The 12,306-nt window shown below is 51.5% G+C and overlaps 2 protein-coding genes across 2 annotated transcripts in view; both read right to left on the bottom strand.

Moving 5' to 3' along the window:
• The window catches only part of ERP27 (endoplasmic reticulum protein 27), a 20,281-nt gene extending 17,349 nt beyond the window's left edge, over window positions 1–2,932 (bottom strand). Inside the window, exons 1-2 of the mRNA XM_057385395.1 lie at window positions 2,827–2,932; window positions 2,515–2,615 (exon numbers count right to left, since the gene is read on the bottom strand). Of these exons, the coding sequence (XP_057241378.1) occupies window positions 2,515–2,615; window positions 2,827–2,920 (195 nt within the window). The 5' untranslated portion in view covers window positions 2,921–2,932. The remainder of the gene's footprint in view (window positions 1–2,514; window positions 2,616–2,826) is intronic.
• A 710-nt stretch (window positions 2,933–3,642) lies between these two features.
• On the bottom strand, window positions 3,643–12,296 carry ARHGDIB (Rho GDP dissociation inhibitor beta). The gene is made up of 6 exons (XM_057386315.1): window positions 12,209–12,296; window positions 8,468–8,656; window positions 7,799–7,882; window positions 6,885–6,961; window positions 5,331–5,394; window positions 3,643–4,436 (listed from the first exon to the last, which is right to left on the bottom strand). The coding sequence occupies exons 2-6, from the start codon at window positions 8,643–8,645 to the stop codon at window positions 4,237–4,239; spliced, it is 603 nt and encodes a 200-aa protein (XP_057242298.1). The 5' UTR covers window positions 8,646–8,656; window positions 12,209–12,296; the 3' UTR covers window positions 3,643–4,236.
• Window positions 12,297–12,306: the final 10 nt, after the last annotated feature.

The raw sequence follows: 12,306 nt of genomic DNA, 5'->3' as shown, positions 1-12,306 counted from the left end.
GCAGGCGGGACGCTCCGGGATCCGCACACACCCCCGCCCCACACATCCCGCCCCAGACGCCCCTACCCGCCCGCTGCGGGCCGCAAGCCCACCCTCCGGTGCCGAGCCACAGTCGCCGTTTAGTTATGGATGGGCACCCTGCCCTGCTTACCCACTTGCTCAAGGGGACCGCCCCAGGATGGTGCTGAGCCTTTGGACATTCGAAAGGGAGGGGACAAACCCAGAATATAGGTGTAGCACCTTCAAACATATATGTACACATATGTATGTGTGTATGTGTATGTATATATAAGTGTGTATGTATAAAATAAATATATAAACACAATTTTTAAAGTAACCTTGATTCTACAGTCAATGGGTTACAGTTTTGAAAARCTTGTATTTTAAGTGTCCTGGTTCCTTTAAAAAATATACCTTACATGTATCCTGCAAAAATTAGCTAATGCAGGTATATCAAAGGATAGAAATGTGCAATTTCTTAKCACTTTAAGGTTCATTTTTTTCCTGCAGAGAGAACATTAACCACCACTAGCCTTTGCCTGTATTAAAGCCTTCCTTGCTATTCCCATTCCCAACTTTTCAGTGATGCATTTTTGATACTTCAATTTACTGGATATAAATTCTTAAGACATGGTCTCTGCTTGGTAATCGGTTTGTTTTTCTTTCTAGTTTGAACTGTCAGCTCAACTGTTTGTGAGCCCAGAGAGAATGGAAAACAAAATTCTTTGTTCATTCCAAAGAAAAACATCTCTCATGACCTGTTTTGGAAATGCCAGTACATCAACACKGCACTGGTGAAACTGAGTGGTTAAGCCTAGGGTGAGAATAATCTCACTGAGTTTTGCAGCATTCCTGGGAAACCTGGGGTTTAATCAGGCCAAGTGTGGCCCTTTCTCACAGAAACACGCRGGGTTTCTGGAGCAGTGTGCTGTGTTTCCATCACAACATGCTGTTCCCAGTCACGGAGGCCATGCTCATTATACCGGGAGCTTGCCGAGCCACGTACTGCAGTGAATWGAAAGGCTGCAGCAGAGAAATAATTCATGGTGAACAGAGAACATGGACCTTATTTGGATGAATATACTTTCAGGCAGAGGGCCAAGCCTTCATGGCACACATACGTCTTTATCTACTGTTCAAATGCAGCCCCGTCATGCTTCAGGCACTGAATGCCCGACATGTCGCTGGCTGCAGCCTCGTGCTTCTGGCAGCTGGGGCTGCACGGCAGCAGCCTCCTGTCTGGCTCTGGAGAATGAAATCCTGCAGCCGGAGGTCACTGTGGCACAGGACAAAAGGAGCCACGTCCCTGATGTAGCYCAGGAGGAGGCTTTGGGTACAGCCCCGCCAGAAGCCCGGACAGCTACCCTCGGGGAAGGAGGCGTCTCAGTACCTTCATTCTGCGTGCGCAGATTGCCTGGCGGGGTTTGCACAGCTTTAGCGCTGCAAGAGCAACCCCCAAGGAGCTCCGATTGCCTGCGGGCATCGCAGTCCAGGCGGCTGGTGCTCTGWGATCAGTGCTTACAAAGCCCCTGGGGCAGAAGCCTCCTGCGCTCACAGACTTGTTGCTGCCCGCAGTGAAACAGGGAGCACCATCGCTCCTCCCTCCGTGGTGGGTTGAGATGCCACTGCCCTATATCAAGACCACGATGCCCTGCCTAGACTGCCCTCCAGCTCCAGCACAGGGCAGAAGGAGGAAGGTACTTGCAGAAGGACTTGTTTTTGAAAGGCTGGAGCCTTCTGTGACATGAGGCAGTGTGTGGGCGGCAGAAGAGCAGAACAGAGCTCAAAGAAAACAWGGAAAAAGATGCAACTTGGGGACTTTAAAAAATAAGGATTCTGTCAAAGAGGCCTTTGTTTTATAGTGCTGTAATTCGATAAATGTTTTCTCTTTATTTTCTRAGGAAAAATATTCATGCCATTTTGGGAGCAAGGGAAATGTACCYGTCACTCACCTTTGAATTCAATGGAATTTAGACAAAAAGAGATCTCAAGGACATCTACTCTGGGGAACAAAGCAGTGAGACAGAGACCATGCCTGCACCCTCCCTACAAGAAGGCTGCAGCCTGAGYCCAAACCCTCTTGGACTTCAGTGCACTTTCGCTACCACTTCTCCCTGAGACTTGGCTTCCTCATCCCTGTAGCACAGGCAGAGCTTTGCTCGGCCCTTGCTGACCACAGTGAATAACTGATGTTCCCACTCACCCTCACCAACACTGTTTCTCTACCATGCACATTTCTGTTTTGCTTCCCCTGCAGCATTTCCCRTTCTCCTGCTCCAGGGCTCCTACAGCCTCCCTCACCTTCCTCCCTTGTTCYATCTCAGTTTCCAGGCACAGACAGAATTCCCTGTATTCTCTCTGTGACCCATCACCTAATCCCTCCACATGCCTGTCACAGCCCCAGCACCTTTTGGAACAGCTGCCTTTGGCAGGTGTTTACACTACATCCAGCTTTGTGCTCTCATCAGGGTGGGATGGGGCTCAACTGGCAGAAGGGAGGTGCTGTGAACACACCTGGAAGAATCCAATGACTGCCACCTCTGCACCGCTGACAAAGGCTTCAGCATCTGCGACGCTGTTTAACAGGACAGGTTTCTCTGCGGTGCTGGCTGTTCCTGGAGAGCAAAGGTCAGGGTTGGGCCGAGTGTAGACAAAGAGAAGCTCAAATAGGGTCCCCCAACACACCCCCACAAGCATCCCAACCTTACAAGCTCACTTGCACACCTTGCCTGCAAGCTCAGMATGTTTGTGCAGCATACCTTGGATAAGGAAGACTCCCTGCAGCACACCCAGCCTTTCCCTGTGGCAGGAAGAAAGCTCACTTACTGTGGGATGCAGAGTCACCACCTCCAGCACACCATGCTGGGGAGCATCTGGTAAGCAGGATAACAARGAGGCATGGGARAACGRATGTGCCCATGGTACCAGCTTGCCTTCTCGCCATGCCACCCTGCTCCGGTCCTCTGCTCAGCATGGGACACGTCAGCTGCTRTGGGGACCTACAGTCTCTCCTAGGGCGGTGGGAATCGAGCAGCTGGCCCAGGGCAAAGCCTTCAGCTCCTGAGATAACTGCCTGGCTGGAGAAAGCCCCTCCCCGCTCAGCAGGAACCAGGCTCAGAGAGCTGTACCAACAGTGCCGTTGGAGTGTCCTTACCTGCAGCACTGGACATCTCAGCTGCCCTGCGCCTTTGTGACCAGCTGCCCCAGCTGGGTTAAGAACAACCCTCTGCAGGTGCTGGATCCCAGAGGCTGATGTTCCCTTGTCTTTGGCGAGCAGGCAGCCACGGGGAGACACAGCTCTTGCAAGAGCTCTGGGGAACAGCTGCTATGGTAAGTGTTAAACRTGAGAAGGGTATGTTACAGCTCCCTGGCTCATTCAGTTGCCATCTGGGATGAGAAATGGGGGCTGTCTACCCCTGGAGTCTATCCCCACCACAGCCCAGACTTTGAGGCTTCAAAGGATTCATGAAATCCCKGAAGGAAACAGTTCTGAAATAATTTGCTTATGGAGTAAGGCTGATGTTTTGAAGGAGGAGGGCCATTTCCCTGGTGAAATATGCTCTTAAGCCTTCCTATAATGCATTTTTCATACATACATCACTGAAAAACATGCTYTAGAAAATAATGTGACACTCATGCAGAAAAGAAGAAAGAAACTGGTTTTATTCTTGGACACTGAARTCTTGTTACGGCATCTAGCTGCATTCCCCCTGACTGGCATTGCCTGCACAAGGATGGATTTTAACAGGGTAGGGCACCAGATACAGACCAGGAGACCATCACGGGAGGTAAGTAACCATTTACAATGAGTCAGAGCACATGGCAAGTGTAACTCAAGACAGGGATTTTCCAGGGACCAGTCCGCCCTGCCAGGTGATCTTGTTTCCTAGAAAAGGCACTTCCGGGACCGGAGTTGGTACAGGAGAGGTGGGGACAACAGCAGGAAGTACTGGGAGAGAGGGAGGGAGATGCTTCCCAATTTAACCCATTATGGTGTCATGATGGGGTGGTGCTGAGAACGGCTGGGTTATTTTCAGAGTATCAGAAGAAGCAGCAAAGGTCGCCTGCAGGGCTGTGCGTCAACCATGGCTGGCACAGAGCCCCAGCACCCACAGGGAGGGCTGCCGGGGCTCTGGTCAGCCATGCTGGCAGGAAGGAGTCGTGGTGGGCATGGCCCACCTGGAGACTGGTGCAGGAGGCAAGGGGATGGGAAGGGGGAAGGCAAACTGGGTGAACTCATTCTGTCCATTCCTTCTTGATGGACAGGTTCCACTCCCAGGTGAGATGGTCGTGCTTGTCATCATCCGTGAAGAAGGATTTGTTGTGATAGGTGCCTCGAGCCAGCATACCCTTAGGAGCCTCTTCAATAGGTGTCAGGAACTCGTACTCCTCTGGCCGTGGCCCATAGCTGCCAACCATGAATGTGGCTTTGTCCACTAGGAGAAAACAATCCGCAGGGAATAARCCTCTCAGATGGGGAATGATAAAGGAGAGAAGCAGCCATGAGCAGAAAGCAGATGGGAGAGAAAGGGACAGTACATGTCARCAAAGGAGAGCAGAATCAGTGGAAAAAGTAGGTTAGTGAAGTGTAAGGACAGCTGGAAGGATAATATGGATGGCTGGGCAGGTGAACAGGCAACTCAGTCTGTACACCCTCATATGTATGTGCTGCTAGGTGGGCAGGAGCACACCCAGGGCATGGCTCCAGATCTACCTCGATTTCCCACCACTCCTCTTTCCTGGGGAGCAGACACCAGTTACATGGGCTGAACAGGATGCTGAAGCTTTAGAGGTGGCTGCACATTAAAATGCATGTGGGACATGTGTGTGCAAAACGGGGCTTTCCTCTGCCTTGTCCAGGCAGAGCAGCACTGGGCAGACACAGGGCCCTGCACACAACGGGAAGCTTCACAGAGCAGGTCCAAATTTTACCAAGTGCTTCTGAAGGGCATTCAGAGGGAGGGAAGCTCCACACAGGCTGAGCCAGCGTACCGGGGGTAGAGGGGAGGAGAAGAGTTCCGTATGGAGAGGAAATCTGTGGCAAGAAATGTCCAAGCAGAGTCTCTGTGGACTCTGCTGCTGCAGACAGTGGTGTAGCACACAGATAGCAAAGCTGGCTCATACTGAGTTCCCACAAAACAAGAAACAGTTGTCCTGGGTGAGGCAGAGTGGAGGCTTATGCATCCCACCCTTGTCGGTGCGAGCACAGGGTGGCACTCAGACCCAAGGGAGCCTCTGTGCGAGTCCAGAGCTGCAGGAACACTTCTTGGAGAAGAGGGATCACACAGGTAGGAGCAACGGTGTGCACAGCATGCAGGGCTCTTACTTACCCTTCACCCCTGTCCGGTAGGTGTGCTGCACGTATTTCAGTCCTGACACAATGTCCCTGTTTACCTGCAAGAAGTAACCAGAAGTAAGTGTCAAGAGAAGAGTTTTGTTTCTATATCTGATGATTTTCCCCCTTCCCATCTTAGCCCCCTACACCAGAGAGGCTYAGCATAGAGCACATCATACAGGTCCCTAAAACAATTTCTCCACAGGTACCTGGACACCTACAGCATCCTCTGTGCATCTCCTGCACCTCCCCACCCTTTGCCAACTTTGAAGCTGACTGGAGCACATCAGTCAGGTTCTCAAAACATGCTGATGAGGACAAAGAAAAGTGAAGCAGGGAGCTCCCAGTTAATAATTTTCATACTGAAAACCATACATGCATAACTAGAGTCATCCCTTCAGCCTAAACAGGTGGGCAAGATTAGCTGAACACTTCCAGCTGCCCTCTAAGCTCCATGGGGAGCTGACAAGTTTCTTCTCAAAAGACAGAGGGACAGCTTTCATAACCTCTCCTCAAATCTCCCATTAATAACTTGGATGTATCCAATGATGCCCCCTCCTGCATACAGGGCCTTCCTGCAGTGTACACAACTCAATCTGAAAACAAGATGGACATATTCTTTTACATCACAGGGTAGAATTCACACAGTGTGAGCCCTTATCAACCTCATGGAACATGAGGGAGGGAGTTAAAACAACCTATTTGGCTTCAGATATTCCCGGTCAACACATCTCAGACAGAGATGGAAATATTTCATAGCACAAAAGAGAGCTGGAGGTGTCTTGGGGGAGTGCACTGGGGAATATTAATCTCTTAGGGAGCAAGCCTCAGAGAAAAAGAAAAATCTGAYCTACAGGACCCACAATATTAACACCTTCCCTCGCCTGTCTCAGGAGAATTATCTTTCTTCCCTTTTTGCCTTCCCTTCCAAGCCCAGCTTTGAAGCAAGCATTTGCAGAGAGGAACAGTTCAGTGCTGGATGCCACACTGCAGCATGGCCAAGTTTCATTTTCAGCTGTAAACAGAAAAAATGGCTGACACACTGCTAAATGGGAGTGAGGGAGAAATGAGCCCATTTGGGTGTATCACAGCCTGGAAGAATTCAGRTAACTTCAGCCAAATGCTACAATATTACAGCTTTTTTATGAGCACATGAAGCCCAGTAATACTGATTGAATCGGTACTTCATGAATAGCCATTCTCTCTTCTCTTCTCCTCCCTGCTCATTTCCACTTAGTGTGAAGTAAAGATTTTCCAGTGGTAAAAAGAAAAACCAAACTCAGCCAAAACTACCCAGCTGGCTTTTAAACCACTTGTTGTTTATCAGTGTGAGCAAACAGAAATCAACTTCCTCCAAGGGGGGAGCAAGTAGAAGCAATTTCCCAGAAATACCTAGTCCCTTGTTGGGTAGAACAACACCTGAAGCTAGGGGAACTTTGCAACTGCTCAGCTTTTGGGCAGGCATGCTGCCTAGCTCCAGTTATCTGATAGACTGCCACTGACTGGCCTCAGCAACTGATAAGAAGCAACTGGGAGGAACACAACTCACTCTGAAGTGGATCTTAACTCTGTATTCCACCCCTTCCTTTAATACGAAGGTCTCTTTCTTGAGTGCTTCGAGGTCACCTGCAAGGAGAGGATCAAGCCATCAGCTAGAGCTGTCACAGCAAGAACAGACCATGCACAGGGGGCAAGATGGGGGTGGGGCTGCTGTCAGAGGAGAGTGTCCCTTCAAAGGATGGCACCTGTAAAATGAGTACACAGAGATCTGTGTAAGAGTGCGCTGTGCGACCAAATGCACAGAAATGCCTGGCTGTATGTGTCTGTGCCCACAGCAGATACTGCCTAAACAAACACAGCTCTGGGCATACATATATAAAGATGTTTATGCACAGACTTGTTGTTGAGCATATGCAGGAGTGCGTGTATGCTCCATCAATGCCCAGCCCTGGCTTGGGTGAGAGGAGCATGTTTCACAGCTCCTGCCCAGCTTGGAAGGCTGCCTTGGCCCTGCAGGCTTCTGTGTGGTTTTGGGCGAACAGGAAGCTCCTCTGCCTCCAGGCCCAGCTTCCTCTCTCCGCAGAAAAGCCCATATAAGGTTCTCTCCCCATGTCTCCAGGACCCGGAACTGCAGTCCTGCGTGATTCTGAAGTTTCAATACAGCCTGTTACCCAAATGCATGCACATCCCTTGTGCTCATGAAGTCTCACTGAAAGGAAGTAAGCAGAGAYGCCAGGAGAAACCCAGGAGCTGCTAGAGCAGTCTGGATGAAGAAAAAGACCCTTGACATTTTCCTATGTTACATCTCCTTTTTTATTCATGTGTATACCTTAAAATAAGAAACAAGGCGAAGATGCTCAGAGTTCCTCTAAAACCCCCTGTAGCATCCCAAGGACAAACTCTCTTTTAACTTGGAGCATGCCAGGGCCTTTGTTCCCCTTTGTGGGCAGAGCCTGTGCCTACCTGTAAGGTCCATAGTGATTGGTCCTGGAGCGGAGTCACACACCAGAGTGAGTCGGGTGACCACCACATTGGGGGCTGTAGGGTCTGCAGGTAGGAGAGTCAGAGGGAGGCGGTCAGCTCACAAAATTAAATGCAATTGGAGGGGAATGACACTGAAGAAACAGGGATGCCTTCCCACACAGAAACTGCATTTCATGAAGMACCCAGTAGCACCAGGCTTCCTTAGCACAACAGGACCACACGTCTAGCCCAGTCCCTCACCATGGRTCCCTCTGACCTCCACCCCAATACCTAGAGGAGGTCTTTTCACTACAGAAAACTTTCTTCTTAAGATCATTCTGAGCAACAAGACCCCCTTTTAGCATAGGCTGGTCCCTTCATCTTCGTAACCCCTCAAAAGTCCTCCAAGACCCACACATCTCCCACCACAAGTCCTTTTCCARTGCCAGCACTCCCCAGTAATCTTCATAACACCCAACACTCAGAGCATCTTCTGTGCTTCTTTTACATGCATCTCTCCACCTGCCCATCCCCAGTCCTCCAGCAAAAGCAGTGCATGTCCCTGGTCAAACAAGATCTCTCTTCTTTGAAGTAACCTTGCCTCATCCCCTCAGCACACTGTCACAGTAAATCTCCCCAGTCCCTCCCTATCAGCGTGCCCCAGCCTACCTACTACCACGGGTCCATCTCCMAGCAGGGACTTCTTGTATTTAGCGAGGCTTTCATCATCCTTGTCCAACTCTTGCAGCTCTTGCAGTGTTTTCTGGGGAGGAGGTTTGTAATTGAGTTTCCCATCCAGCTCATCATCATCTTCCTCCACATGAGGTTCTTGGGTCTTCTCAGTCATGGTCACTTGGTCTGGGTAACAGAAGAGGGGCAGTCAATGAGGTTGCTCTGGGTGGGGGTGGCGTCCCCAGGGACACAGTGTGGCTCAGTCCCCCTGACAGGCAGGCACCCACCCAGTGYCGAAGGCAGCAGGATTCTTACAGGCAAATGGCGACGGTGATCAGCTGCAATCCCGACCCTGCCGTGCTGATATTCTGGCTCAAACACGATCCCACTCTACCCCCCGCTCCTCTCTCCCTGCAGGCACCACGCGCACACGCAGACCTACACCATTCTTCCCTCGCAGGGAGGAGGTGCAGGAGCAGAGGCTGAAACCAGAGTGATTTACAGCCACTCTGCAGCACAATTGTGGCTGGCAACCCTGCAATTACGAGCCATCTTACAAGGTTTCAGCGCACACCAGCTATCTCGAACAAAGAGCCACTGCCACGAACTGGAGCACAGATACACAAATAAAAATGTTTCATTCACCTTCTCATAATGGGTTAAAAGCCACATTTCATGGAAAGATCGAATACCTGACAGCCACTTCCTTAGATTAGCAAGTCAGCTGAAGCTCTCAAGGAAGCAGGATAGCCTATCTGCTGGCATTCCGTGTGCTCCTACTAGCAGCTCACTGAAAGCACTGATCAGGACTCCTTCCCACTGAGGAAGGAAGCGTGGTGGTGACCACAGAACAGCCATGCAGAACCGTGCTGCTCCAGGAGGGCTTCTCGGAATGGAGACGGGACAGCTGGAGCCGCAGTCAGCACGGCTGGGACACGCACCGCTGAACGGCAGAAAGGGGGCATCCCAAATGAGAGCACGGACAGGGAAATAGCAACCAATGGGCAGCCACAGCATGGGATGGGGGAACAGGAGACAGGCAGGAGAGGTAAGCAATGCTGTGCCAGGTCCCCCTCAGTCAGCTGCCTGCCTTGTGGAGCCAGACACGTGGTCCTAGACACCTTTCCACCCTTCAGAGAAAGGCTGAAAAACTCAGCAGTACCCTGGAACAGTGGTAGTTGTCACAAATGGCCGAGCTATTCCTTGTACTTTGGCAGCAATAGGATTTGACCAAGCTACACAGATCATTCCGTTCACTTCCACTCATGCTTCTTTGCGACTGTCCCTATTAAAAAGTCCCCTTTTGCTCRCTTACTTGCAATTTTCCAAACAAATCATTTGTCTTTCTCTTAAGCTGTGGCCTTAATATTTACCCCTGCTCCCAAAAGTTAAACTGGAAGCTAATGCAATAACTTTTTCATTCATTAAAACAGAAAGGAAAGACAAAAAAAGAAAGAAAGAAAAAAAGAAAGAAAGAAAGAAAAAAAGAAAGAAAGAAAGAAAGAAAGAAAGAAAAAAAGAAAGAAAGAAAAAAAAAAAAAGAAAAGAAAGATAAAAAAGAAAAAAACAACTGTTCAAGGTAAATCAGCAAGTGGTTATCAGGCAACACTAAGTAGCAGGCAGACCTCCCAGAACAATTCCAGTGCAGGGAAGAAATATAATCAAGTATATTGGCATGTTTCAAGGGACAGAGAATGACTGAGCAGCACACGAACAAGAAGATTAAGTCAGGTATTCTAATGGGAAACGGACATTGCAAGACGACTTTGTAATTTTGTGGTGAGGAGCTAGTGCAGAGTGGGCAGCTGGGAAATAAAAGGGAATCTTAACCCAAACAAACAGGAAAAAGAGCAGGTCCTARAAGCTGAGTAACCCTGGCTCAGTTCATGCCCAGTTCTAGGAGTGTGCAGTACCCAAATACCATAGGAAAGGCCCGCAGGAAAGGCCCTTGAGCTCRTCCTCGTGAGAAAGGAAACCAAAAGCTCCCTCTTGAAAGCAACAATTACAGATGCCCCACCACTCTGTGGCCCCAGCACAGCTGCCTCAGAAAGTCTCATGATCCCCTCAGTGCCAGTCCACTCCAGCACAGCAAGAGGCTGTGACGAGCCATGACAGCCATTGCCAAGTCTTGCCTTCCACTYGGGCTCCAGCTGCAGGTCTGAGCACTGTCCCAACTCTCTTGCAATGCCAGGTCACATCTGCTCCCAACACAAGCACAGAGCAGAGGTGCCTGCCTGSCCCCGTCCTCCCACATCCACATCTTGTGGTTTATCGCAGCAGAGGGACAGACACAGAAAATGCAAAGAGATGTCTCTGTCCACAAGCAGAGAAAAGGCAGCACCAGGACCAGGTGAGCTGGTTGCTCCTCATCCCTCAGACCTTCCCTTTGCATCACATATGCCGCAGAGACTGTCCCTGCCAGCCGGTGGGGGTGGCTCAGTTGAGGGGGAATGCTTTTAGATTCTGAAAACCTCCCAGAAAGGTGGACAGACAACCTGCCGTGCCAACAGCAAGATCCTGCAGAGAACAGGACCAGCCAGGCTGTCTGAAATGAACAAGCCCTGGCTCACAGGAGTCTCAGGATGGCACCGATCAGACTAYGTTCTGGCGTTTTTCCCCAAGCCATGGACCTGGCACTGCCTTCCTGCCAAATTCCAAGGCAGGCGGTCACCAAGAGGAAAGCTTCCATCTCAGCGGCTCCTGCCTCTGCTTGCTCCGGCTTTGGAGCTGGTCGCCTCTGCAAGCTGAGACACATTCCTGAGCTCAGGCACCACTGCTACCCCASAGAGAGCATGTTGCTGTTCCTGAGGGGTTCCTGAGGTTCTGTGCCACTGCCCAGGTCAAGGCCTAATGTGGACCCCCCCCCACTCAGACCAAGAACCTCATTAAAATGAGAAAATTAACCCTACATTGCTCTATGCAAGGAGAATTCTGTGTGATTTGTGTCTTGCCCTGGCACATTTTTGTTGTGTTCCTGCAGCCCCAGCCTACAGTCCTGCGTCACCTGCACTTCTGAGGCCCGGCAGCACACAGGAAACAGCAGGGAGAGGGCAAGGGCAGAATTAGGAATCCCTGCTGGAGACAGATGGCTGCAGGAGGCAAGGAAGGAAYCATGCCTTGAGGAGAATGCGAGCGTCTCGCAGCTGGGCTCTGCCGGTGCCGTGCATGGGCAGCTGCCCTCGCACCTGCCGCGGGAGGGTGCAGTGACAAGGTGGATGGTGGGCACCTCCTGGTCCCCCCCTGCCTCCACGGGGCATAAAAGCGGGTGTCAGACGGACAGCATTTTACTTCCCCTCCGTCTGCCCATCACTCCTCCAAACCAACCCCCGGCCGAGGGCTTATCTCCAGGAAGCGGGTTTAGCAGGGAGGAAGTAATTTTCCGTGATGGGGGAGAAACGCACCGGACTCAGCAGCGCCCCCAGCCCTGGCCTCCCCACGCCACCCCGGGGTGCGGGGACAGAAGGGTAGCGCAGTGCCCGGGGAGCGCCGTGCACCAGCCCGCCGGGATACACGGCACCGCCACCGCGGGGCCTCTTCCCTTCCGCCGCCCCTCGCCCCATCGCAGCGCAAAGCCTGACTTTCCCCGGGCTCTGCCCGTCGCCCTGGGCAGGAGCGGGCACCGGCGCCAGCCACCACAAACAAAGGCGCAAAGTTGCGCGGCGCCGGCGGGGAGCGGGCGGGGGGTGCGCCCGATCCGCTGTGGCTGCCCCGCTCCCCCCGCCCTCCCCTCGCACTCACCAGCCGAGCGGCGCCTGTGGCCGGGGTCCTCCTCTGCTGTCAGCGCTCAGCCTCGAGCTTTGGCAGTTGGAGCAGGAAGGAAGTTGGTGAAGAGAGGA

The sequence above is a fragment of the Malurus melanocephalus genome, unplaced genomic scaffold (assembly GCF_030028575.1).
Source record: "Malurus melanocephalus ecotype Western Australia unplaced genomic scaffold, MMel_1.1 scaffold_16, whole genome shotgun sequence".
Classification (NCBI taxonomy): Eukaryota; Metazoa; Chordata; class Aves; order Passeriformes; family Maluridae; genus Malurus; species Malurus melanocephalus.
The sequence above is the reverse complement of the archived record's forward strand: the minus strand, read 5'-3'. Positions and strand labels throughout refer to the sequence as shown.